At 47.9% G+C, this 22899-nt stretch overlaps 1 protein-coding gene across 4 annotated transcripts in view; it reads right to left on the bottom strand.

Moving 5' to 3' along the window:
- The window catches only part of ST8SIA5 (ST8 alpha-N-acetyl-neuraminide alpha-2,8-sialyltransferase 5), an 88897-nt gene that overhangs the window by 29325 nt on the left and 36673 nt on the right, over positions 1-22899 (bottom strand). For all 4 annotated transcript variants that reach the window (XM_030810494.1, XM_030810493.1, XM_030810495.1 and 1 more), the window contains one exon: positions 7556-7648. In XM_030810494.1, coding sequence (XP_030666354.1) covers positions 7556-7648 — 93 coding nt within the window. The remainder of the gene's footprint in view (positions 1-7555; positions 7649-22899) is intronic.

The raw sequence follows: 22899 nt of genomic DNA, 5'->3' as shown, positions 1-22899 counted from the left end.
GCATCGTGAACAACTTCAGACACAGAGCTCCTATCAGTTTTTATTTCAAGGTTAAATATGGATGGATAGCCAAGGGTCACCTGGTCAACCTGAAGTGAGACCAAGATAATCCATCAGATAAAATGACCACAAAGACAACTATTGGAGGAACAAAACAGAACTTAAAAATATTCTACTTAGGGTATAAAGAAAGAACTCTTGTGGAGGAGGGGTTCACCAGAAGAGCTGGAAGATGAAGTCAAGGGATTTTCCCAGTATGTGGAAGCAAAAAGAGGAGAGAAAAAAGATAACATTAAAAGATATGACTAGCCTGAGCAAAGTAACAAGATCCTATCTCTACAAAAAAATGTTTGAAAAACATCAGCCAAGTGTGGTTGCATGTGCCTATAGTCCCAGATACTCAGGAGGCTGAGGCGGCAGGATTGCTTGAGGCCAGGAGTTCAAGACTGCAGTGAGCTATGATCACACTACTGCACTCCAGCCCGGTTGACAGAGCAAGACCTTGTCTCAACAACAATAAAAAGATATGAGTGCTAGAGGTACAATCCAGAAGTATAGGATTCTTAGATTAAAGAGAAGAAGTAGAGAGAAATGGAGAAGAAGGAATATAAAAAGATTTGAGAGAAAGTTGAAGAGTCTGGACACAAACTCCAAATGAAAAGGTTCCACATTTCAGAACTGTAAAGATTCCAGAGGAAAAAAAACTGGATACTTCCAAAGAAACAACCATTCTCATGCTTCTCATGTATCCCTGGATGCTAAAAGATGGTAGAGAAGGTCTTCAACATCCTAAGGGAAAATGATTTTCACCTAAAATACAAACCCACCAGACCAGCAATCAAACCAACAACCCCACAACCCACCACACTAACAATCAAACCAACAACCCAACAACCCACCACACCAACAATCAAAACAACCCAACAACCCAACACACCAGCAATCAAACCAACCCAACAATCCACCACACCAACAATCAAAAAAAACCAAAACAATCAAAACAATAATCCAATAACTCATCACACCAACGATCAAAACAACAACCCAACAACCCACCACACCAACAATCAAAACAACCCAACAACCCACCACACCAACAATCAAATCAACCCAACAATCCACCACACCAACAATCAAAACAATAATCCAATAACTCATCACACCAACGATCAAAACAACAACCCAACAACCCAACACACCAACAATCAAATCAACCTAACAATCCACCACACCAACAATCAAAACAATAATCCAATAACTCATCACATCAACAATCAAATCAACAACCCAACAACCCACCACACCAACAATCAAAACAACAACCCAACAATCAAAACAACAACCCAACAATCCACAATACCAATCAAAACAACAACCCAACAACCCACTACAACAAGCAAAACAACAATCCCACAACTCACCACACCAACAATTAAACCAATGATCCAACAACCCACCACACCAACAATCAAACCAACAACCCACCACACCAACAATCAAACCAAAAACCCACCACGCCAACAATCCAAACAACAATCCAACAACCTGCCACACCAACAATCAAGTAAAAGGGAAGAATCCAGTCATTTAGACACAAAAGAACTCAAAACCTTACCTCCCACCTGTCACTTCTTGGTATTTACTTGAGAATGGATGGAACTAAAAGGAAGAAGTAAACACAAAAGAAGCTATAGGTTCTAAGCAAAGGTGAATCCAACCTCAGAAGGCAGAGAAAGGAAGCCCCAAAACAACAGCCACATGACCTAGCAAGAGGGCAGCCAGGCTGGAGCAAGATGATGAAGAGAAACCCTAAAGGGAATGCCTGACTGATGGAGAGGCAGGGAAATAGATACAGCTATAATAGAGGAAACAAGGGGAAAAAGATGGCTAGAAGCTCCAGAAAAAAGAAAGAAACATGTACAAGAAAGTTGATGGAGTCCTGGTGCCTCCCTGGCCTTCAGTGAAAAATACTTACATCATCCCAATAATGGAAAACATTATTTGTTATTCTTCAAATTTTAGAGTTAACCTCTAGAAAAAGCCTCAAAAAGGGCTTGGTATGGTTACAAATAGAATACAAATGTTATTGGCCTTGTCATTTTAAAAGTCAACCCATGGATGACTGAAGCCATAGGCTGGAGGGGGAACTGCAGAGTAGGAATAATTTTAATATCCTTATCTTACACAGTGCAGGATCAAGAGATACTGTTGATATTTGGTAGAACAAGAAATCGATTACTTAGGTCATCTATAGACAGACTAAAAATAGTAATACCCCTCAACTGGGGAAATGTGGGAGGGAGCTAGGCACTAATTGTAATGAAATGAGAGTGATTCTCTTTTTACTCTTCTTTCTCCCTTTTTTTTTTTTTTTTTTTTTTGAGACAGAGTCTTGCTCTGTCGCCCAGGCTGGAGTGCAGTGGTGCGATCTCGGCCCACTGCAAGCTCTGCCCACTGGGTTCATGCCATTCTCCTGCCTCAGCCTCCCAAGTAGCTGGGAATACAGGCGCCTGCCACCTGCCACTACGTCCGGCTAATTTTTTATATATTTAGTAGAGACGGGGTTTCACAGTGTTAGCCAGGATGGTCTCAATCTCCTGACCTTGCGATCCACCTGCTTTGGTCTCCCAAAGTGCTGGGATTACAGGCGTGAGCCACCACGCCTGGGCTTTCTTCCTCTTTTCTTCCATGGCCTCCTGTTTGCACCTGGGTCTCACCCACTCCCTCTGTCCACTTATTCATTTAACACGAGTACTGAGGTGGCGCAGGGCCAGACTCAGAGATGCTGAAGCCTGGGTCCTGGCCCTCCAGGAACCTCCCCCTGGCAGAGGACACAGACTTGTGAACACTGCAGTGGCACAAAAGGGACTCCCAGTCCAGAGAGTGGGCATTTGCCCAGCTGGCCTTTGCTCCCAGCTTCTTTTTTGGTCTTAGTACTGGGCTCAGCACAGAGCTTCCAGTGGCAGAAAAATGGGGAAGGGCGACGGGAGACGCTGGCCTGGGGAATTCTCCAGCATGACCCCCATCTGGGTGTGAGCACAGGCAGCAACTGAAGATTCTTATTTTAAAATAAAGGGGCTCTAGATGACAGGTGTAAATAATTTTAATAAGAATTAGTGACAATGTGTTTTCATAACAAATCATCATGGAGTCGTTCTTCATGTATCTGACACTGTCAGGGAGGGAGGCATTTTCCATGTGAGGATGTTCTGGCTGACTGATTTTTACCACTGATTTCAGCAACTGTGGATCAGAATTGTTCCCAGATGAATCACATACCTCCCTGTCTCCTCAAACAAAACACCAGCTGACATTCTGCAGGACCAAAGGGGCAGAGCGCATCCATCAGCCCCTCCATTCACAGATGGGCTTTAATCTTTTCCCAAGGACTCAGGGTCGGACCCTCTATGAGTCCTCCTCACGGCACTGGGCTGGAGCCCAGTGAAGCCCCCAGGTCCCCAGATAGTGTCAGAACCACTCGGATCAGAGGCCAGCCTCTGCGGCTCTCTGATTTCAGCCCTGGAGGACCTGCTGACCCTCAGCTTGGGGACTCAGGAAAGGAGGCACACCTACTCGTGCCCCATGAACAGCCCAGCCTCTCGTTCCCTCTCAGACCCCCAGGGCTTGGGGCCACAGAGAGGTAACTATTGTAAAAGAGGCAGGGCATGCAAAACCCAGCTCATCCAGGGGCCCCAGCTAGGATGGCTGCTCACTCCAGGAGCCCAGCCCCTGAGGACAGAGAGGGTGCCCCGAGGCAGAGATGAGAACCAAAGCCAAATGTAGACAGGCCCAAACACCACCAATGGGAGTCCATAACAGGGACAAGGGGTGGCAAGTGGAATCGATGGAAGTGACAGTCTCTCATGTTCTTCTCTAAAGAGAGTGCAGAGACCATGGGCTAGTACAGTCAGACCACGGGGACATATGAGGTTGTCCATCACACTGAACAGTGTTTGTGTTTTGAGCTCAAAACAATGGCCCTGGGTAATTTCTAATCTGGCCCTAAATGGAAGCTGTGACAGGGGCTGTTGTGGACTGAACTGTGTCTCCCCAAAATTCGTATGCTGAGGTCCTAACCCCCAGGACAATGAAACCGTATTTGGAGATAGGGCCTTTTTTTTTTTTTTTTTTTTTTTTTTTTTTTTTTGAGGTGGAGTCTTGCTGTGTCAGCTAGGCTGGAGTGCAATGGCACAATCTGGGCTCACTGCAACCTCCACCTCCCAGGTTCAAGCAATTCTCCTGCCTCAGCCTCTGGAGTAGCTGGGACTACAGGTGCGTGCCACCATGCCCAGCTAATTTTTGTATTTTTAGTAGAGACGGGGTTTCACCATGTTGGCCAGGCTGGTCTCAAACTCCTGACCTCAGGTGATCCACCTGCCTCGGCCTCCCAAAGTGCTGGGATTATAGGCATGAGCTACTGCAGTGATAGGGCCCTTAAAGAGATAATAAAGTTAAAATGAGGCCATTAGAGTGAGCTCTGATCCAATATGAATGATGCCCTTACAAAGAGAGATTAGGGCACAGGCAAGACTCAGACCTGGGGCAACCATATAAGGACACAGCGAGAAGAAGGCCATTGGCAAGCCAAGGAGAGAGGCCTCAGAAGAAGCCAACTCTGCAGTATCTTCATCTCAGACCCCTGGCCTCCAGAATTGTGGAAGAATTAAGTCTTGTGTACCTTGTTACAGCAAACTGAACACCAACATACAAAAAATACATGCGTAGAGGGATGGGAAGTTCCCCAGAAGGATGACCCATTCATAGGATTTCTTAAATCTTCCTGTCCAGACCTTGAAGGAACCATGAAGAAACTATACATTTTATAATTTAAAAAAATTAGTCAGCTGGGCACGGTGGCTCACGCCTATAATCCCAGCACTTTGGGAGGCCGAGGCGGGTGGATCATGAGGTCAGGAGTTCAAGACCAGCCTGATCAAGATGGTGAAACCCCCGTCTCTACTAAAAATATAAAAATTAGCCTGACACAGTGGCAAGCACCTGTAATCCCAGCTACTTGGGAGGTTGAGACAGGAGAATTGCTTGAACCCGGACAACAGAGGTTGCAGTGAGCCGAGATGGCACCACTGCACTCCAGCCTGGGTGACAAAGTGAGACTCCATCTCAAAAAAAAAAAAAACAGAAATTAGTCATTTATTCTCTGAAATCTTGAAGGTGTGCTCTCAATCACAGTGCTCTGGATTTGCACAGTAAAACATGGAAGGGCCTGAAAGCTTTGAATTCTGAGAAGACAGACTCTCTGCTACCAGCTTCTGAACTTGGCTCCAACAGCCATTTTTGCCACTAAATCAAAACTCCTTGGAGGCATGTTTAAAATACCAACCAGCTCACATGCCCCAGGCCCTGCTTAAAACCGTTCCCGTGGCTCTCATGGCCCTTGGATAAAGGTAAAACCCAAACCTGGGTCTGTACCATGAAGCCCCACATGGTCTAGCAATGCAGCTTCCGTGTCTTCCCCTCATGCTGGCATTCGAGCTGCTCCATCCTTCAGAGCCCGGGACACAGCCGGTTCCCTCCTGGCACAGGGCGTTTGTACAAACTGTTGCCTCCACCTGGAGTCCTCCTGGCCTAGTTAACTCCTGTCACACTTCAGACTGGAGCTCCAGTGTCCCTTCCTCAGGGAAGCGTTGCCTGACATCCACCCCCTAGCCCCAGCCTGGGTCAAGTTCCCTGTCACTACCCCAGCTCCTTAGGGTAACTAGTTATTAATGTCTGTCCCCCTCAGTGGCTGTGAGTTCCACAAGGGCGGGCACCACAGTGGTATGTGTTCAGCCCAGGGCTCAGTGAAACTGATAGCTGTGTCCTTATATGATAGGTGGTGTCTGTATCCCACCTTCTCTAGAGAGGGTACAGAGACCATGGGTTAGTACAGGGGCCATAAACCATGCAGCTAATCCCAGCTGGATGCTGGTCTCACCCTTGGAGCTTTCCAGGAACCGCTGAGCTATGGAGTCTGTGCATGACAGCCCAGAAAAGCTGCTGCTACTAGTTCCAAAAAGGAAAGGAAGGAAGGAAGGAAAGAGAGAGATGGGTGCTGACATTTATTGAATACCTATGATGTGCGCTACTGAGCATGCAGGCTGCTGGGCTTTATTTTTATTTATTTTATTTTATTTATTTTATTTTTTGAGACAGAGTCTCGCTGTGTCACCCAGGCTGGAGTGCAGTGACGTGATCTCGGCTCACCGCAAGCTCCGCCTCCTGGGTTCACGCCATTCTCCTGCCTCAGCCTCCAGAGTAGCTGGGACTACAGGTGCCTGCCACCACGCCCAGCTAATTTTTTGTATTTTTTTTTTAGTAGAGATGGGGCTTCACCGTGTTAGCCAGGATGGTCTCGATCTCCTGACCTTGTGATCCTGGGCTATCTGTTTTCACATGCCTTATTTCGGCTAGTCTACAGCAACCCTTAAAGGGTAGGTAATAGTGTCCTCATTTTCATAGGTAAGGAAAGGCTCAGAGAAGTTAAGACATTTGCGGAAAGATTCAGATATGCTAAGGCCCAGAATCAGCTTTAGATCTCAGTTCTGCCCACCCCAAAACCCACGCTCTTCCCCTGATGCACACTAGCTGGAATCACGTCAGATGGGTAAAGGAACAACGGTCCCTGCCTGAGAGCCAGGGACCCCAGATGCCCCTGGGGTTACGTCAGGGGACCCATGAGTCCATCTGAGCACCCAACATTGACTGCCTCTGAATAAACTATATTTTTTCCACATCCAGATGTAACTGTTTCCAAATAAATACAGATTCTGTCATGACTAATATAGTACCAATTCCTCTAAATGGGTTTGCTGAATTTGTGGCAGTTCTGTGAAGGGCGGAAACCCAGGTGGGCACATGCATGCTAAAACGTTCAGCATTTAATGTGTTTTCCCTCCTGTGGGTTGAAAAGAGCTATAGGTGATGTATTGTTAAGTGGGGAGTGGGGAGCATAGCTCTTTTACCATTTATGCAAAAAAACCTTTTTAAATCTCCATACACCGATTCTTATTCATGCATTGACTCTGCAAGGATACCCAAAGCCACATTGTCACCTCTGGGGAGAACCCGGTGGCTCTTCATTGAATAACCATCTGTACCGCACAAATTTTGTATCATTTAAATAATTTAAAAATCAAAACTTTTAATAAAATTAAAACCGTCAAAGGTGATAGCAAGAGGGCAACGCTTAACCCTGCAGTGCAATGTACTGAATTTCAGGTAAAACAGTCCTGTGCCCTCTTCAATTTCTACACAAGAGGAGCCAGTGATGATAATCAGAGACCAGTAATTGAGGCGGGGACTTTAACACCGAGTCACCAGAGGTGACCTTGCAAACTTGGCCTTTTGTCATAAAACAGGCACAATCATCACTGTGTTCCAGCCCTCCAGGGCTTTCCAAATGCCAGTGGCTCTGGGGAAGGAGACCTACTTTTCGCTCTATAGGAACCTACCACGTGTTTCCTGTTTCCTTCCACCCTTGCCCCCCGGTACCCACTCCCAACCCCTGCCCCACCTCCACATGCTCCCTGCACCCACCACAAACGGCCACACTCACATGGACAGCACCTTCACTTCCAATATTTCGTGCCTCAGCTCCAGGCATCTTGTGGAGTTATATTCAAAAGGCCCCTCATAAAATTCAAAGTACCTGGGGACCAACAGAGACAGGTTAAACAGAGAAGCAGGTCAGGATGTCCAGGGCCAGCAGGAGCTCTTGTTGCGGGGGTGGAGTGTCTGTCCCAGTGAAATAAATAAAGCCAACCAGCCCCATCCCAGCAGATGTCCCATTACGGGCTTCAGGCAGACCATGGGGCCCTGTGGCTTGATCACTGAGTGGTCAATTACTCTCAGCGCCCCACTCCCCTGGGAGTGTAGGCATTTACAGAAGCATAAACCGATTTCAGCACACAGGGAAATTCAGAGGCAGGTTTGGTTCCAAGTTTGTAGCTGGGAAGGAGAGGGGAGGAGGAGGGATCCTGTGTGTACTGTGATAGAGAAAGCAGAGAGACCAGAGCCATTCTGGCGCAGCACTGGGGGTCCAACAGTGAGCCTTCAGGCCTCCAACTTGCCCTTCCATTCCCTGCCCCTTTCCCACTTGATCCTCGTGCCCACACTGTGACATAGCTGAGACTGATGGGCCTGTCTCCCCATTTGGCAGCTGAGAATACTGAGGCTAATTAGACAGGGCTCCAGGTCACACTGTCCATGTAGGGCAGGACCAGGGCTTGGTCTAGGTCTACCTGCAGAAGAGACCAAGCCCCTTCCAGCACCAGCTGGCTCCAGGCATGTCACAGCCACCTCAGGGTCCCTCTGCCAGCTTCATGCAGAATATCAATGCCAATTTCAGCCAACACTTACTAAGCCCTTACCATACAGCCTATGGGGAAAGTGACACAAGCATCCTGAACAGGCTCTGGGAATTAACTAAGGTGCCCAGACCCCCGGAGCTGGAAGGTGGCAGAGCGAAGATGGGAACCTGCACGCTGACTCAAGGCTGCTCTTTTTGCCACTTGGCTATGAACACGGCTGGTGTCCACTGGAAAGGGCCCTCTGGCCTCCTGCGGCAGAGGCCCGGTGAGCCCTCTCCTCACAGCCCCTCTCTTCCTGGTGGTTGTTCAGAGGCAGAGGTGGATGGAGCTGGGAGGGTTGGATCCCAGGACAGCCTTAACATCATGAATCCAGAAGCCTGCAGGGCCAAACCACTGTAAACATGGGATCAGTGGCCTTGCAACAGGTAGTCTGCAAGAATCAGAGGTGAGAGGGGCTCCCCAGGGCCAAGGACTGGAAATTAGGCATCGCTCAAGCATCTCCCAGAAACCACTACACACAGCAGTGGTCATTTCCCACATACCCTTACACACTGGACAAACTTACGTATGTGCTGCTTTAGAAATCTTGAAACATTTTACCCAATATATTGGCTTCTTTTAAAAATATTGGTATTTTTATTATTATTATCATTGTATTTGTATTTTCATTTTGTCATTAAAATAATACTGTGATACTTTAAAAGTTATGTTTATAAATATTTGTCCTTAATAATTTTGATATAATTTAATAGTTTTAAGTACTATAATCACATATTTAAATAATTTTACATAATATTTTAAGATATTAAAATATTCTCCACAACAAATTGGTCCCTATTTAGAAAATAAATTGGCTCCTTGTTCTCATGTCATAAAAGAATTTAGACCAAGTTAATAAGAACTAGGTATTGAAGATCCTCAAAATATCAAACATCTTTGTGTCTTAGAACTCCTTTTCTGTCTTTCTCATCTAGCAAACTCAAATGGATTCTTCAGTACCCGGCTCGAGTAACCACGCTGCTGGGAAGCCTCCTCTGACCCTAACCCTGGGCTCCCCCTGCTCACTGTCTCTTAGTTAGAGCAAATAACATGGTATTGGGTTGTTGCAAAAGCAATTGCAGTTTTTGCCTTTTTTTTTTTTTTAAGTAATGGCAAAAACCGCAATTACTTTTGCACCTACATAATAGTACAATTGTGTGTTTATGTAATTGCGTTCCTTTCCAAACCACGAGCATCTCAAACACAGAGACAGTGTCTTTGTTATCTCTATATCTTCTGTACTACAGAGGCAGGAAAGCTAAAAATGACATTTCCCAGACTCCTTTGCAAGTAGGGTTCTGGATGCAATTTAGGTTCAGTCAGTTAGAAGCATTTGCATGAGACGGATTCAGACCTGTTAGAGGGGAAGAATGGCAAGGCTCAAGCCATGGTTTTGCTGGTGCAGAATGTGACAGAGGTGGCATGGCTCTTGGAAACTGCAGTCGTGATAACACCTTCATGATTATATCAGAAGCAGCAGCTTTCACGGTGGCCCCATTTCACTGCAATTTGGGGAGGAATTCCTGGGAGTTCAGCCATTTCTTCAGCTTTCCCCATGAGTCTGAGCTAGCTGTGCCCTTAATAAATCCTTTTCTGCTTTAACTAGCTAATGTAGATTCTGTTATCTGCAAATAAGAACAAGGGGTCAGCCTAGGGCCACAAAACAAGCCCATGACCTTGGCTCTAACTCACCTAATTTTCCAGTCACACAACAGTGAGCTCTGGTGTCCTATCACAAAGATCACTGTTTGTAACATGAGCTGGTGTCAACTAAGCCCTTTGGAATCCACTGAGTCAGGTAAAGCCATGGTCCTAGGTTGCTGCTAAGAAAAGGTCCAGATTCAAATGATGCAGGAAATCATTAGGTCAAGACTTATCCTAGAGTTATTCGGGAATTGGAGACTTGCAGACACATCTCGGATATGGCTACAAACCAGCTGTGTGACTTTGGGTAAAACACTTCCCCTCTCTGCATCTCTTTTTTCTCCTCTTTAAAACAATCTGTTTGAACTAGGGTAGCACCTCCTCTTCAATCAGCCAGCCCTTCCATTTCCTCCACAAAGCCATTCCTGCCTTGCCTCTTCCTTGGTTCCTCTTTCTCCTGCATCCTCAACATCACTCATATACCCAACTAGGCAGCATCATGATTCCAAATGACCTTGTGCCATGGGTTTGGTGATGCTTAGGTAGAGAGGCTTTCAGAACTGGGTTCACATCCCTCCACCCCTCATTAGCCTCTGTATGGTCTGAATGTTTGTGTCTCCTCCACAATTCATATGTTGAGATCCTAACCGGCAAGGTAATGGTACTAGGAGGTAGGGCCACTGGGAGGTACTGCAGGCAGAGCCCTCGTGAATGGGATTATTGCTCTTATAAAAGAGGCCCAAGAGAGACTTCTCTTCCCTTTTACTATATAAGGATGCAGCAAAGAGATGCTGTTTATGAACCAGGAAGTAGGTCCTCACCTGAAACTTAATCTGCCTTGATCTTGGACTTCTCAGCCTCCAGAACTGTGAGCAATACATTTCTGTTGTTTATAAGCTAAGTCACTCAGTCTATGGTATTCTGACAGCCACATTAGGCCTGGCACTTTTCTGCTCCTTTGTTTTCTCATCTGCAAATCAGCAAAAACAATGCAGTGCATGTGCGACAGGGTTGAGAAAAAACACTGATGAGCATTTCATGGAAACCACTGGCACACAGGAACTACCCCAAAAATGCTCATTCCCCTCTGTCCCCTTTGTCCTGCCACTAAAGCACACGTGATAGCAGTGGATGCCCCAGGGAGTCCCAGGGAGTCAGAGACAGTCTCTGACGGTAAGCTGGTTGATGGCAGGGCTGAGTCAGGGATGAACAACTCGAAGTTTCTCACTGTGTGCACTGGTGACATCCTCCTTCTGCTGTGATTAGTAAACCTCTCCCCTGCCACCCTGTGGATAAAGCCCACACTAAGTCCTGCTTGGACATGGACCTGCTTGATCACCTCATCTCACTGGAGGATCCACTCATTAACCATGTGCTTCTGATGCTTTGACACCTGGGGCCTTGCTGACCCTGGAGGGACTGCTTCTTCTAGGGCTAGCCAATTCCTGGAGATAGTAAAGGACTAGCCTGTGAGTGCACCTTTCATTTGCAAACCAATCCAGAGCCCATGCCCCTATCAGGCTCCCATACTCTTGGACGCTGGAATAGCTCTTCCCCACTCACCCCAGGGCCAGGTCCTAGGCAACTAGGGATAGCCCCTACACCCCAGACCCCACTGAAATTACTCAGATCAACCAATCCTAAACCTGCAAACCCTGCCTCACCAGTTCCTTTCCACGGAAATCCCAACGATGGCTCTTGCCCACACTTCCCCCTCGCTCCCTCTGCCTGCTTACTGACCCAGGTGCTTCTTCCCATGGTCTTGCAGGGCCTCCTGTTTCTAGGGATCTGTGAGTATCAAAACCTCTTCCTTCATGACAGTCATTTCCATATTTTTGTGTCTTAACATATCCGATTAAAACAAATCCCAGGCACCCTGAAAAGACTCCATGTAGTACCTTAGCCAAGTCTAAAGCCTCAGTTTTCCCATCTGGAAAATGGAGCTAATAGCCCTGGCTTCCTTCTCTATCCTACCTGGGCTTTGCTTTTTTGGTCCATACTGCTCTAGCTCAGTCTCTAGAGATGATTGACTTGAGGTTGCTATGGTCTAAATGTCTGTATCCCCAATACGAACATTAAGTTTCATGTTTAAACTTAATTCACAACGTGATGGTATTAAGAGGCAGAGCCTTCAGGAGGTAATTAGGTTATGAGGTCTCTGCCCTCAAGGATGGGATTAGACCCTTATAAAAGAGGCTTCAAAGAGCCTTTTGCCTTTCCACCATGTAAGGATGCAGCAAGAAGCTGCCATCTATGAGGAATGGGCCCTCACCAGACACCAAATCTTCTGCCACCTGGATCTTGGACTTCCCAGCCCCTAGAACTGTGAGAAATAAATTTCTCCTGTTACAATTATAAACGACCCAGTCTAAGCTATTTTGTTATGGCAGCCCAAAAGGACTAAGATAGGAAATGAGATTTTGAGAGGCACTGCCCCATATTCTGCTTCTAACAGGATGCTCGAGGACTGCATTTTGGAGGGTGTCATGGAAATTCATGGAAATTCCCGTTTGGTCTGGATACAGATATACAGACATCAAAAATGTTGCTTAAAGTTTTTTGTCTAATGACATAAGAAGATGCTCACATGACAACGTTGAGTAAAAAAATGCAAGTTACAAAACTATGATCTCCAAAAAGAATTATATATATGTAGGTGAATGTGTGGGCAAAGGGAAGGATTGTAACACAATATTAATAGGGGTTTCTCAGAATAAATGGGATGATGGGTTATTTTTTAAAATACTTTTCTGTGTTTTTATAAGTTTTCTGCAATGGGGTTATGATTCTTTTATTATTGGAAATCACTAATAAATGCCTTTTTAAGTCCCAGACTTTCTTCTAACTATCTCAAGCTTCCCCTTACCCTGTTAGAAGATTAAGGGAAGCACTTTCTCCAACCTTCTTAAACTCCACTAGCCTCTCAAGGTGAGTTTGTCACTGTCTCTTCTTTCAATGCTAGAAAGACTATCTTTACCCACATCAAAGGGGAGGGGACCCTGGCACCATGTAGGGCATCTCACAGGTATAAATAGTCCCAGCGGGTCATATCAGGAGCCCAACTCCTCTCAAATGCCACTCAGTTTCCAGCAGCCAAATATGATGCTGGCGCCAGGCTGCATTGTTTTGCCCCATCTCTCTGCCCTCCACTAAGTGAGAAGACAAATGCAGAAGGCCAGAAAGAGGTGAACACGGTGGCCCTGGGCATGAGTTCTCTTCTCTCTGCCCAGACTGGGCTCCAGCTTTGTGGGCTAAGAAGGCTTCCTTCCTTCCTTCCTTCCCTCCGTCCTTCTTTCCTTCCTTCCTTCCTTCCTTCCTTCCTTCCTTCCTTCCTTCCTTTCTTTCTTTTCTTTCTTTCTCTCTTTCCTTCCTTCCTTCTCCCTTCCCCTTCCCCTTTCCCTTCCCCTTCCCTTCCCTTCCCTTCCCTTCCCTTCTCCTTCCTTCCTTCCTTCCTTACTTCCTTTTATTCTTTTTTTTTTTTTTTTTGACGGAGTCTTGCTCTGTCACCCAGGCTAGAGTGCAGTGACACGATCTCGGCTCATTGCAACCTCCGCCTCCCGGGTTCAAGTGATTCTCCCGAGGAGGCCTCCTTTCAGCATGCCCAGGGTCTGGCCCTCTGAGAGCCTGGGTCTGTAATTCCTGTGAGCCTTTCCCCACAAGCCTGCCCCACAGAGGCTCCCCTGTTGGTCTGATTTGCTCTCCAGAGCTTCTCCAGGGCCATGGTTCCTTTCTTGGGGGACACAGTACTCTGGGTCCCAGCAACCATTGGCTGCTACAAGATGAGGCCCATGCATTCAGCTTTCTATCTAACACTTCCCCATCCCCACCCCTAGACACTGGTGGTACTCCAGAGAATAGAAGCCCAGGGGTTCCCTGTGTCATGCACAAACACCTGTTAAACCTCCACTAGCCCTAGGTGAACAGGGAAGCTAATCTGAACACCTAGACTCCTGTCGAGCTTGGTGCAGAGTCTCAGAGAACCATGGAGTTGTTTATTTATTCCACACTGGTTAGAGACACCACTAGCCCATATAGCACCTCCGTGCAAATAAGGAAAAAGCACCATTTTCCCCAGATAAATTAAGCCACATGCACCAGACACATGGCTGGTCAAGTGAGAGTAAGCTGCACTTCAGCCTCACTTGACTCCCTGGCTGAGTATCTTTGTGCAGTGCCCACCCTGAACAACTGTCCATGACAGCCTGATACCAGACCCTTTAACTTGGTCTCATTTAATCCTCCCAATAGCCCTATGAGGCAAGCATAATTTCCCCCATTTTATATCTGAGACTTGAACTACAAGAGGTAAAGTAACTTGCCCAAGGTCATTCAGCTAGTAAATGGTGGCACTGGAAAATAAACCTGAGGACTGTGAGAGCCCGGAACCCCTGCTCTTAATAATGTCACTGCACTTCCTCTCCCTGACTCTGACAGCCATGGTTCTCTGGGGGGTTTTCTCAGTCAGCAGCCCTTCCCCCTCCCAAAGGCAACAGACCTTCAATGAGCTCAGCGCTATTTCTAGAGCCAGAACAGCTGCCGTCTCGAGATAGCAAACGACCCGTCACGGCAAACGCACAGAAATCTGTCTGAAAATTGCAGCCTGACAATTCAAAGGACTGAAGTGTCTTCCCAGATAGGTAGGAGAGAGGCAAGAACAGCTCAGCTGTTAACAACTGCGGGTCACAGCTGTCAGAACACACGCCATGGCAGTGGAGAGCCCTGGCTCCGACCCCTGGCTGGTCCACGGCCCGGCTCAGCAGCCTTGAACTTCACCTGCCCTCTTTGGGCCACAGTTCACTCATCTGTTCCCAGGAATTATCAGAGCTGTTTTGAGATATCAGAACTGGATGCTAAAAAGCCTGATGTTCTCAGTGCAACCCTAAATAGTCCTGGGACTAATCTGCCCCAGGTGTGTACCTCACACCAAGCCTGAGGGTCATTTCTGGCACAGGCTGGGGGTTGGGGGTATCGGGGCAAAGCCTGGTGTCTAGATTCATTCCTCCTTCCCTACCCAGGAGTTCTGCAGGGCCCCAGATCCAGTGTCTAACATATTCCTTGTGAGAATACATACATGATGACCTTATTTTCCAGGCCAGACTAGGGAGCTCTGAAAGGCTTCCCTTTGTAAAATTCAGCTCAACAGCCAGTAATGCCTCAGTGTGTGAATGCTAGCACTGGCCAGTGTCCCTACTGCTCCTCATGGACTTTAACCACCTCGCCCACAGGCATCCTAGCCAAGAGATACATCCTAGCTGCCTCCTTCTCCTTCCTTCATCTTCTGCCAACTCTCACCACTTCTCCTTCCTGAGTAGTCCCCATCTCCACCCCAGTGCCAGGGACAGGATTCGGTCTTCTCCCCACTGGAGGAGTCTCTCTGTCTGAAATACTCTTTGCTGTCTTGCTAGTCCCTGCCTACTCATTCAGCAGAGTCAGCCCAGGGGTCAGCTTCCACTGGCTCCCTTCGTAGCCCTCCCTCCTCTGTGCCCGCTGCCCCTGGGCACCCCTCCAGACCAGCTCTTATTATGTGGAATTACACACAGCTCTTCCATGGCCTGTCTGTACTGTTGATGCTTGAGAAGGGCTTTTCTCCTCTTTGACTCATCGAAGATTTATGGACCTTCTACTGTGTGCCAGGCAGTGTTTCAGGCCAGGATGCCCTGATGAACTAGCCAGAGTCTCCACTCTCATGGTGCTTCCACAGGGGCGACAATAAATGATTCATTCAATATAATGCCAAGTAGCCATAACTCTTCCAAAAAAAAAGCAGGAGAAGGAATTGGAGGGTGCCTGGAAGGATAGTGGGGGGCCCAGGAAGGCCACTATGGACAGGGGGCATGAATAGAGGTATGGAGCCCTATGCAGATGTGTGGGAAGAACTTCCCAGAGAAGGAATAGTGAGTAAATACAATCACTTGCTCTTCAGTAGCAGCTGCCAATGTGGCTAGGCAGGGTTGTGGAGGTCAGAGAGGTGAGCAGAGCCAAGTCTAGCTGGGCCTGTGGGCCACCTAGCATCATGGGGACTCAGCAGAGGAACAACGTGATCTGATGTGGGGATAAAGGACTGTAAAGGGAGAGATGGTGAACTATTGCAGCATGAAAAGACAGTCCATTGCACTAAGGGGTGGCAAAGGAAGTGGGGAGAAGGAGACAGACCTATGAAATAGTTTAGGAATGGAACCAGCAGGATACACGGATAATTTAGAAAGTGAATAAATCAACAGTAACTCCTAGGACTTCAGCTTGAACAACTAGTGGGATGACATAGCCATTTAAGGGTTAGAGAGATGAACAGGTTTGGGGTGTTGGGCCACGTGAAGCTTCCTGTGCCCTCAGACATCTAGAGGAGATCATAGCTAGGCAGTCAGATGCACATGGCTGAGGCCCAGTGGTCAGGGCTGGGGATGCACATTCCAGAGTCAAAGGACAAGGGACTTGAGGAAACACTGGGAGAGAGTGCAGAGAGAAGAGGAAGAGGGCCAAGAACAGGCCTGAGGTCAGCTCCCACATTCAGATGGCAGCAAAGGACACTGAGAAGGAAGGTCTGCAGGTGGAAGAAAACCCAGACACAGAGCCCAGGGACATGGAAGCTAAGAGGAGGGAGCATTTCCAGGACAGAAGGGTCAGCTCCAGTGTTGACCCATTTGTCCTGGAAATGGAGGTCAAAGAAGAGGAGGACAGAGAAGGCACCACTGATCTAGCAACGAGGAAGTCATTAATGACCTTGACAAGAGCAGATTCAAGGGAGAAGGGAACAGATGCCCCTCTGCCATAGGTGGAAGCAAGGCCAGGAGTGGGAGATGTTGGAGATGGTGCCACGGAAGCCTGCAGGTGAAGAAGGGCTGAGCGAGTGTCCGAAGACCTGGTCCTGGAACAAGTGGAGAGGATGGGATGTCTCCCAAAGTGTGAAGGGATGGCTGGAGGAAGAAAAGACAGACTTCAGTGTTCCGTGAGCCTCCAAAAGGCAAGCCTAAGAGCCCCAGCTGAGACTTAGGGAGGAAAGGTTTACAATCAGCCAAAGGAAGCACTTCAAACCAGGAGGCTCGCATGGGGAAGGATGGCCTCTTTGCAAGCTTCATGACCTGCCATCACTTACTAGCTTAGCAAGGTCTTGATGGCCATTAAGTCGGGGGATGCCGGGCTATAAATGGTGACATGCAGTGGAAAACTGGAAGAGCCTCTAGCTGCCTTAACCTTGTGAGCATCCCCTAATCTAATGGTTGGGTGGATGCTTGGTCCTTCCAGTCCAACCCCCAACTCCTTTTTCTTTCTTTCTTTCTTTCCCATTCTTATGCCTTCCCCTAGCCTCCTGCCTTTGCCAAGTGATTGGCATAAAATTCTCAAAGATGGTCTACAAGGGAGAAAGCATAGGAGTGTGAAGAAGGAGAAGAGGGAGAATGGGTAGTGGAAGCTGAAGGGAGGAACGGAGTTTGGGGAGTTGACCTGGGGTGAAGAAGGGGTGAGGCCCTGACAGGCACTGCACCCATCTGATCCGGCCTCCTCAGTTTACAGGGAAGCAGACAAGTCCCAGGGAGGGAGTGCTATCCCCCCACGGAAGTGCTGTGAGTCTGGGGCGAACCTGGGCCCACTCAGAGGACCCCAGGAGTGACTGAGCAGGGTGGGAAGAGACTCCCTCACTCCACCTCCACGGAGCCCTACGGGGACCTGTGAGGTGCTTTAACCTTGGAGCACTCAGGGAGTTACAGAGCCCGTTACCTCCTTTGCATCACCCCCAGAGTTGGGTTAATGACCTCAGTTTTGCAGATGAAGTAATTGAGGCACAGAAAGGTTTGTGTAAGTGGTTATTTGCCCAGGAGACTCCACAGAGACTCAAAAGCCATAAAGCTTTGGGTTCAGGGCACTCCTGGAGAAACTCTGACTTAAGGAGGAGGAGACTCCCAGTGCCAACAACTCCACGTCCACCAGCAGCCTCAGCCGGCCACAGCCTGGGTTCTGCCAGGCCCCAAGAAGCCCACATCAGGTTCGTGGGACCAATGGGGGAAGCTGCCATGTTTGTTTTGCTTTTTGTTTTTCCAGCACCCAGCCCAGAACATTCCGCCAAACCTGCACCTCCAAACTCTTCCCAGTTGGGTGAAGCCCAAGAGCTCTGGCCCTTTTTCCCTCCTTTTCTGCAGAAGAGAACATTGACCAGGAAGGCTTAAGCGAGCCAGCTGCACCTGCCACACAGGAGTGTGCTTCCTCCACTGCCCTGCCCTAAGCCTGGCCACGATGGCATTCGGGACTACAGGGGTCACACTGCCCCCAAGGGCTCCTCCTTGAAATGTATAATTGCCAGGAGCAGGTGGAGGGATGCATTTTTCAGAGGCAACAATCGGAAAAACACTAAGCACAGTTGGGAAGGTAGGAGGGAGGAGGACACAGAAGATAGAAAGTGAAAGAGACACGGAAGGAGGAGATAAGAGACCCTAAAGATCATCTTGTCTGAGATCCACCCTGCAGCTTTGACATCAGTTGCACAGAAGTGATATATTGTTTTTTTTTTTTTTTTTTTTTTTTTGAGACACGGTCTTACTCTGTCACCCAGGCTGGAGTACAGTGGCATGCTCTCAGCTCACAGTGGCATAATCTCAGCTCACTGCAGCCTCGAACTTCTGGGCTCAAGTGATCTTCCGAACTCAGCCTCCTGAGTAGCTAGGACTACAAGCGTGCACCACCATGTCTAGCTATTTTTTTTTTTTAATTTTTGGCAGAGACGGGATCTTGCTATGTAGACCGAGCTGGTCTTGAACTCCTAGCCTCAAGCAATCCTCCCACCTCAGCCTCTTAAAAGTTCTGGGATTATAGGCATGAGCAACTGTGCCTGGCCAGAAGTGATCTACTTAAATCAATATGGCCTTTTTATTATAGTCTAACAGTAAGGAGCTGAGGGCAGAAATAGAAGACCTGAGAGGACTTGGAAAGAAAAGACAAGGAGGCTCACCCAGCCCTGCATGAGCTGTCCACAGCCCAGAAGGAAGAACCCCTCTAACCCCACCCATGAGTGCTGGGACTCTGGAGTCAGACAGGATAGATAGATAGATAGATAGATAGATAGATAGATAGATAGATGATAGATAGATAGATAGATAGATAGATAGATAGATAGATAGATAGATAGATAGATATAGTGCTGCAGCTCCACCCACCACCTGAAAGTGACCTAACATTTTGGTGACTAAATTTCCTCATCTGTAAAATGGGGGGTAATGAATACACCCACCTCAAAGATTTGAGGGTAAGGACTAAATGGGATAATACATGTAAGCCACCCAGCATAGTGCCTGGCCCCAGACACTCACTTGGCTCGCTCTCCTGCCCAGAGGGCCCTCTTGTGTCATCTATTCGGGGCTTGCTCTTTTTTCCTATAGCTGGTGCTACCCTAGCCTTGGGAAGTCTTCCACACTCCATCCCAGAAGCCCAGGAAGAAGGGTGCAGGGAGAAGGCTGTCCCACCCACAGGCAGCCTGGGCCAGCCCTGCTCCGGACCTCAGAGACAAGTGTCCCCTGAGTTGCCTTCCACACCTCCTCTTTGCCAGCCCATTCCAGAGGTAAGACCCAGAGGGCCAAGATTGGTGTGGAGTATGGAAAAGGGGCCAGTGGGGCCAGCCAAAAGCCTGCGGCTGTGCCTGGATCTAGAGGATCCAGAGGGCCCTGGAGATGCTCGCACAGGTGGTCCAGCCCAGTTCTCCAAAGCCAGAGGCTCCTCGGGATTTGGGGAATACCTGAGCAAACACAGAAGGATTATGTGCACTTGCCAGAGGGTCCTCTGTGTGTGCAATGACAGAAGTTGCCCTGGGGGCAGACACATCTACAGAAGGCAGAGTTAAAGGGAATTCAGTTGGGCTGGGGCTAGCAGGTAAGGCTTCAAGGAGGAAGTGGATACTGGAGGGAGGACAAGGACTTGGATGTGGAGCCAGACCCAGTTGGCAGAAGCTGAGTGAAGCCCTTTGTGCTGTGGGCATGGGCCAGGCTGACAGTCAACTCTGCTGGGACAGTGTCTGGGGGACTCCTGCCTCAGCTGTCCTCTGTCCCTGTGACTGAAGTGGGGGATGTTTTCCTGAGGCAGTGCATGCAACACTGCCCACCCTACAGGACAGAGGTCATGACCATGAGGGCACCGCTGCCTCCCCCTGCTCTTGAGCAGTTGCTGGGCAGACAGGCAGCTAGGCCAGTCCAGAGGGATCAGGGTTGCAGCTGACAGTGGGGGACAAGTACCCTCTATCCTCCTCCGCCTTCCCAGAGGGGCCATGCTCGGTGAGGGGTGCTCAGGAGGAGGTCTAGTCAGTTAGCACAGGAGTATGTCATCTGCCTTCACTGTCCCCCCCCCTTTTTTTCTTTTTTTTTTAGACGGAGTTTTGCTCTTGTTGCCCAGGCTGGAGTGCAATGGCGTGATCTCAGCTCACCACAACCTCCGCCTCCTGAGTTCAAGGGATTCTTCTGTCTCAGCCTCCCGAGTAGCTGGGATTACAGACATGTGCCACCATGCCTGGCTAATTTTGTATTTTTAGTAGAGACAGGGCTTCTCCACCCTCTCTACTTTTTATACCTCACCCCCACCAACTGTCAGTCTTCCTTTTCCCACCCGGAAGCCCACAAATGTCAGCCTGCCCTACTATCAGCTCTTTTCAAAAGCAAATTCTCTGGCAATTCCAGCCTGTGAATGAGTTTCTGATTCTAATGTGTTTCCAGAAAGGGGACAACTTTTCAAAGACAGTGCCAGGAGACAAGGTTGAATCCAAAGGGATAAATCTCTAAGGGAAGACTCAGGAACACTGAAATCGAAGTTTTCTTTCTTACCAATAGCCTTTACTATTTCCTTGCTTAATTCTTTTTTTTTTTTTTTTTTTACACAATTCACATTTATTGAGCACCTACTACATAACAGGTGCCACGCTAGGTTCTGGGAATTCAAAACGGAAGATGCACAACCACTGTCTTGCTGAGAAGATGGAAGCATAAACACATGAGAAATGTCTTCACAGGCCTTCCTACTTGTGCAAAACACCCACTTAAACAGAAATATTTGCTGATTGAAAATTATTCCAGCTGGGTGCCGTGGCGCATGCCTGTAATCCCAGCACTTTGGGAGGCCGAGGCAGGTGGATCACTTGAGGTCAAGAGTTCAAGACCAGCCTGGCCAACACAGTGAAACCCCATCTCTACTAAAAAATACAAAAATTAGCTGGCCCTGGTGGCAGGTGCCTGTAGTCCCAGCTACTCAGTAGGCTGAGGGAGGAGAATTGCATGAACCTGGGAGGCGAAGGTTGCAGTGAATCAAGATTGCACCACTGCACTCCAGCCTAAGCGATGGAGTGAAACTCTGTCTCCAAAAAAAAAAAAATTATTCCTATATGCTCATTAAATCAGTTCCCCTAAGGATGTTTATTGGACAACACTTTATAGACGTAGACTTGTAATTAATAAAGCTATATGTCAATGTCTATCTTATAGCTCGCACCTTCCTAATTCAGCCTGGACTTCCCCAGCCGGTGACCAATAAGAAGATCTGACCACAGCCTTTTATGAGCACTATCTGGCTTGAATTTGCTTTGTGGTGCTGTTTGGAGTTTTCCGGACTAATCATTTGGACTGGCTCCTTCTCCTTGTGGCTCCTGTTTGAGTATATACAATGTATGAGTCATTTGCTTTTTTGCCCTTCTTCATCCTCTGGTTATATTTGGTACTTCCTGACTTCCTTTCCAAAGTGTTAATAATAAATAACAGGTTGTACCACACTTCAACACCACACAACTATAGATAGCAAAACATGGCATGCACTGAATTATTCAATAGGTGAATAATACCATGAAGCTCATCCCATTTTCCAGATTTGGAGAGTTGTTAATTGGGACAACGTACATGGTGTCCTCGTTAGGTCCTCCCCCAAGCTCTGCACATCTGCTGCCAGGAGCTGTCCTGCCCATTTTAAACAAGGCAGAAGCTGCTCACACACCAGGGTAAAAACTCTTCAACATCCAGTTCCATTCTAACTACGTTAACCATTATTTCCCACATGTGGGGACTCTACATACTGCAGTCCTTCAACTAGGGGGGTACTTCGGGGTCAACTAGAAATGGAAATTTGAAATTGGAATTGTCCCTGGAAAATGTGGGAGGTGTGGTCACGCCATTTATTCTGTGACTAAGGAAATTCTTGCTCAAATGGGAGCGCTCCAGAAGGAAGTCAACTCAGCTGGTAACAATGTTGCATCAAAGGCACCTGAATTCCAAAACCAACTTGACAGAGGTCAGCTGTGTCTCTGACCCTGCGGGCTCCCAGCTTATAGGAAAGAGGAAGCTGGCCCAGATCATGGTGAGAGGGGCAGAGAAAATAAAGGGCAAGGGGAGTGAGAAAGGGAGTAGGGAAGCAAGCATGTGGAGGAGAGAGGGAGGCAGTGGGGAGGGAGAAAGGAAGGAGGGCTGAAAACAGGTAAAGGGAAGAAAGGCAGAGGAGAACACAGGTGCAGTGAGGGGTAAGAGAAGTTACAGGTGAAACCGCGGAAAGAGGAAGGAAAGACAAAAGATGCTGGCAGCAGGAAAAGTTAGGAATGGATCCCACGCAGTGGCAATGGCTTCAGCCACTGCCTGGAGACATCTGCCAAGAAACAGCTTCCCAGGGGCCCGTCTGTCTGCCTTGCTCACTTGACTCGCATTTCTTTCTTTCTTTCTTTCTTTCTTTCTTTCTTTCTTTCTTTCTTTCTTTCTTTCTTTCTTTCTTTCTTTCCTTTCTCTTCCTTCCTTCCTTTCTTCTTTCTTTCCTTCCTTTCTTTCTGTCTCTTTCTTTCTCTCTCTCTCTCTTTCTCTCTTTCTTTCTTTTTTTGACAGGGTTTCACTCGGTCACTCAGGCTGGAGTGCAATGGCATAATCTGAGCTCACTGCAGCCTCTGCCTCCCAGGTTCTAGCTATTATCC

Source organism: Nomascus leucogenys, chromosome 4 (assembly GCF_006542625.1).
Source record: "Nomascus leucogenys isolate Asia chromosome 4, Asia_NLE_v1, whole genome shotgun sequence".
Classification (NCBI taxonomy): Eukaryota; Metazoa; Chordata; class Mammalia; order Primates; family Hylobatidae; genus Nomascus; species Nomascus leucogenys.
This window is presented reverse-complemented; position numbering and strand designations above follow the sequence as displayed.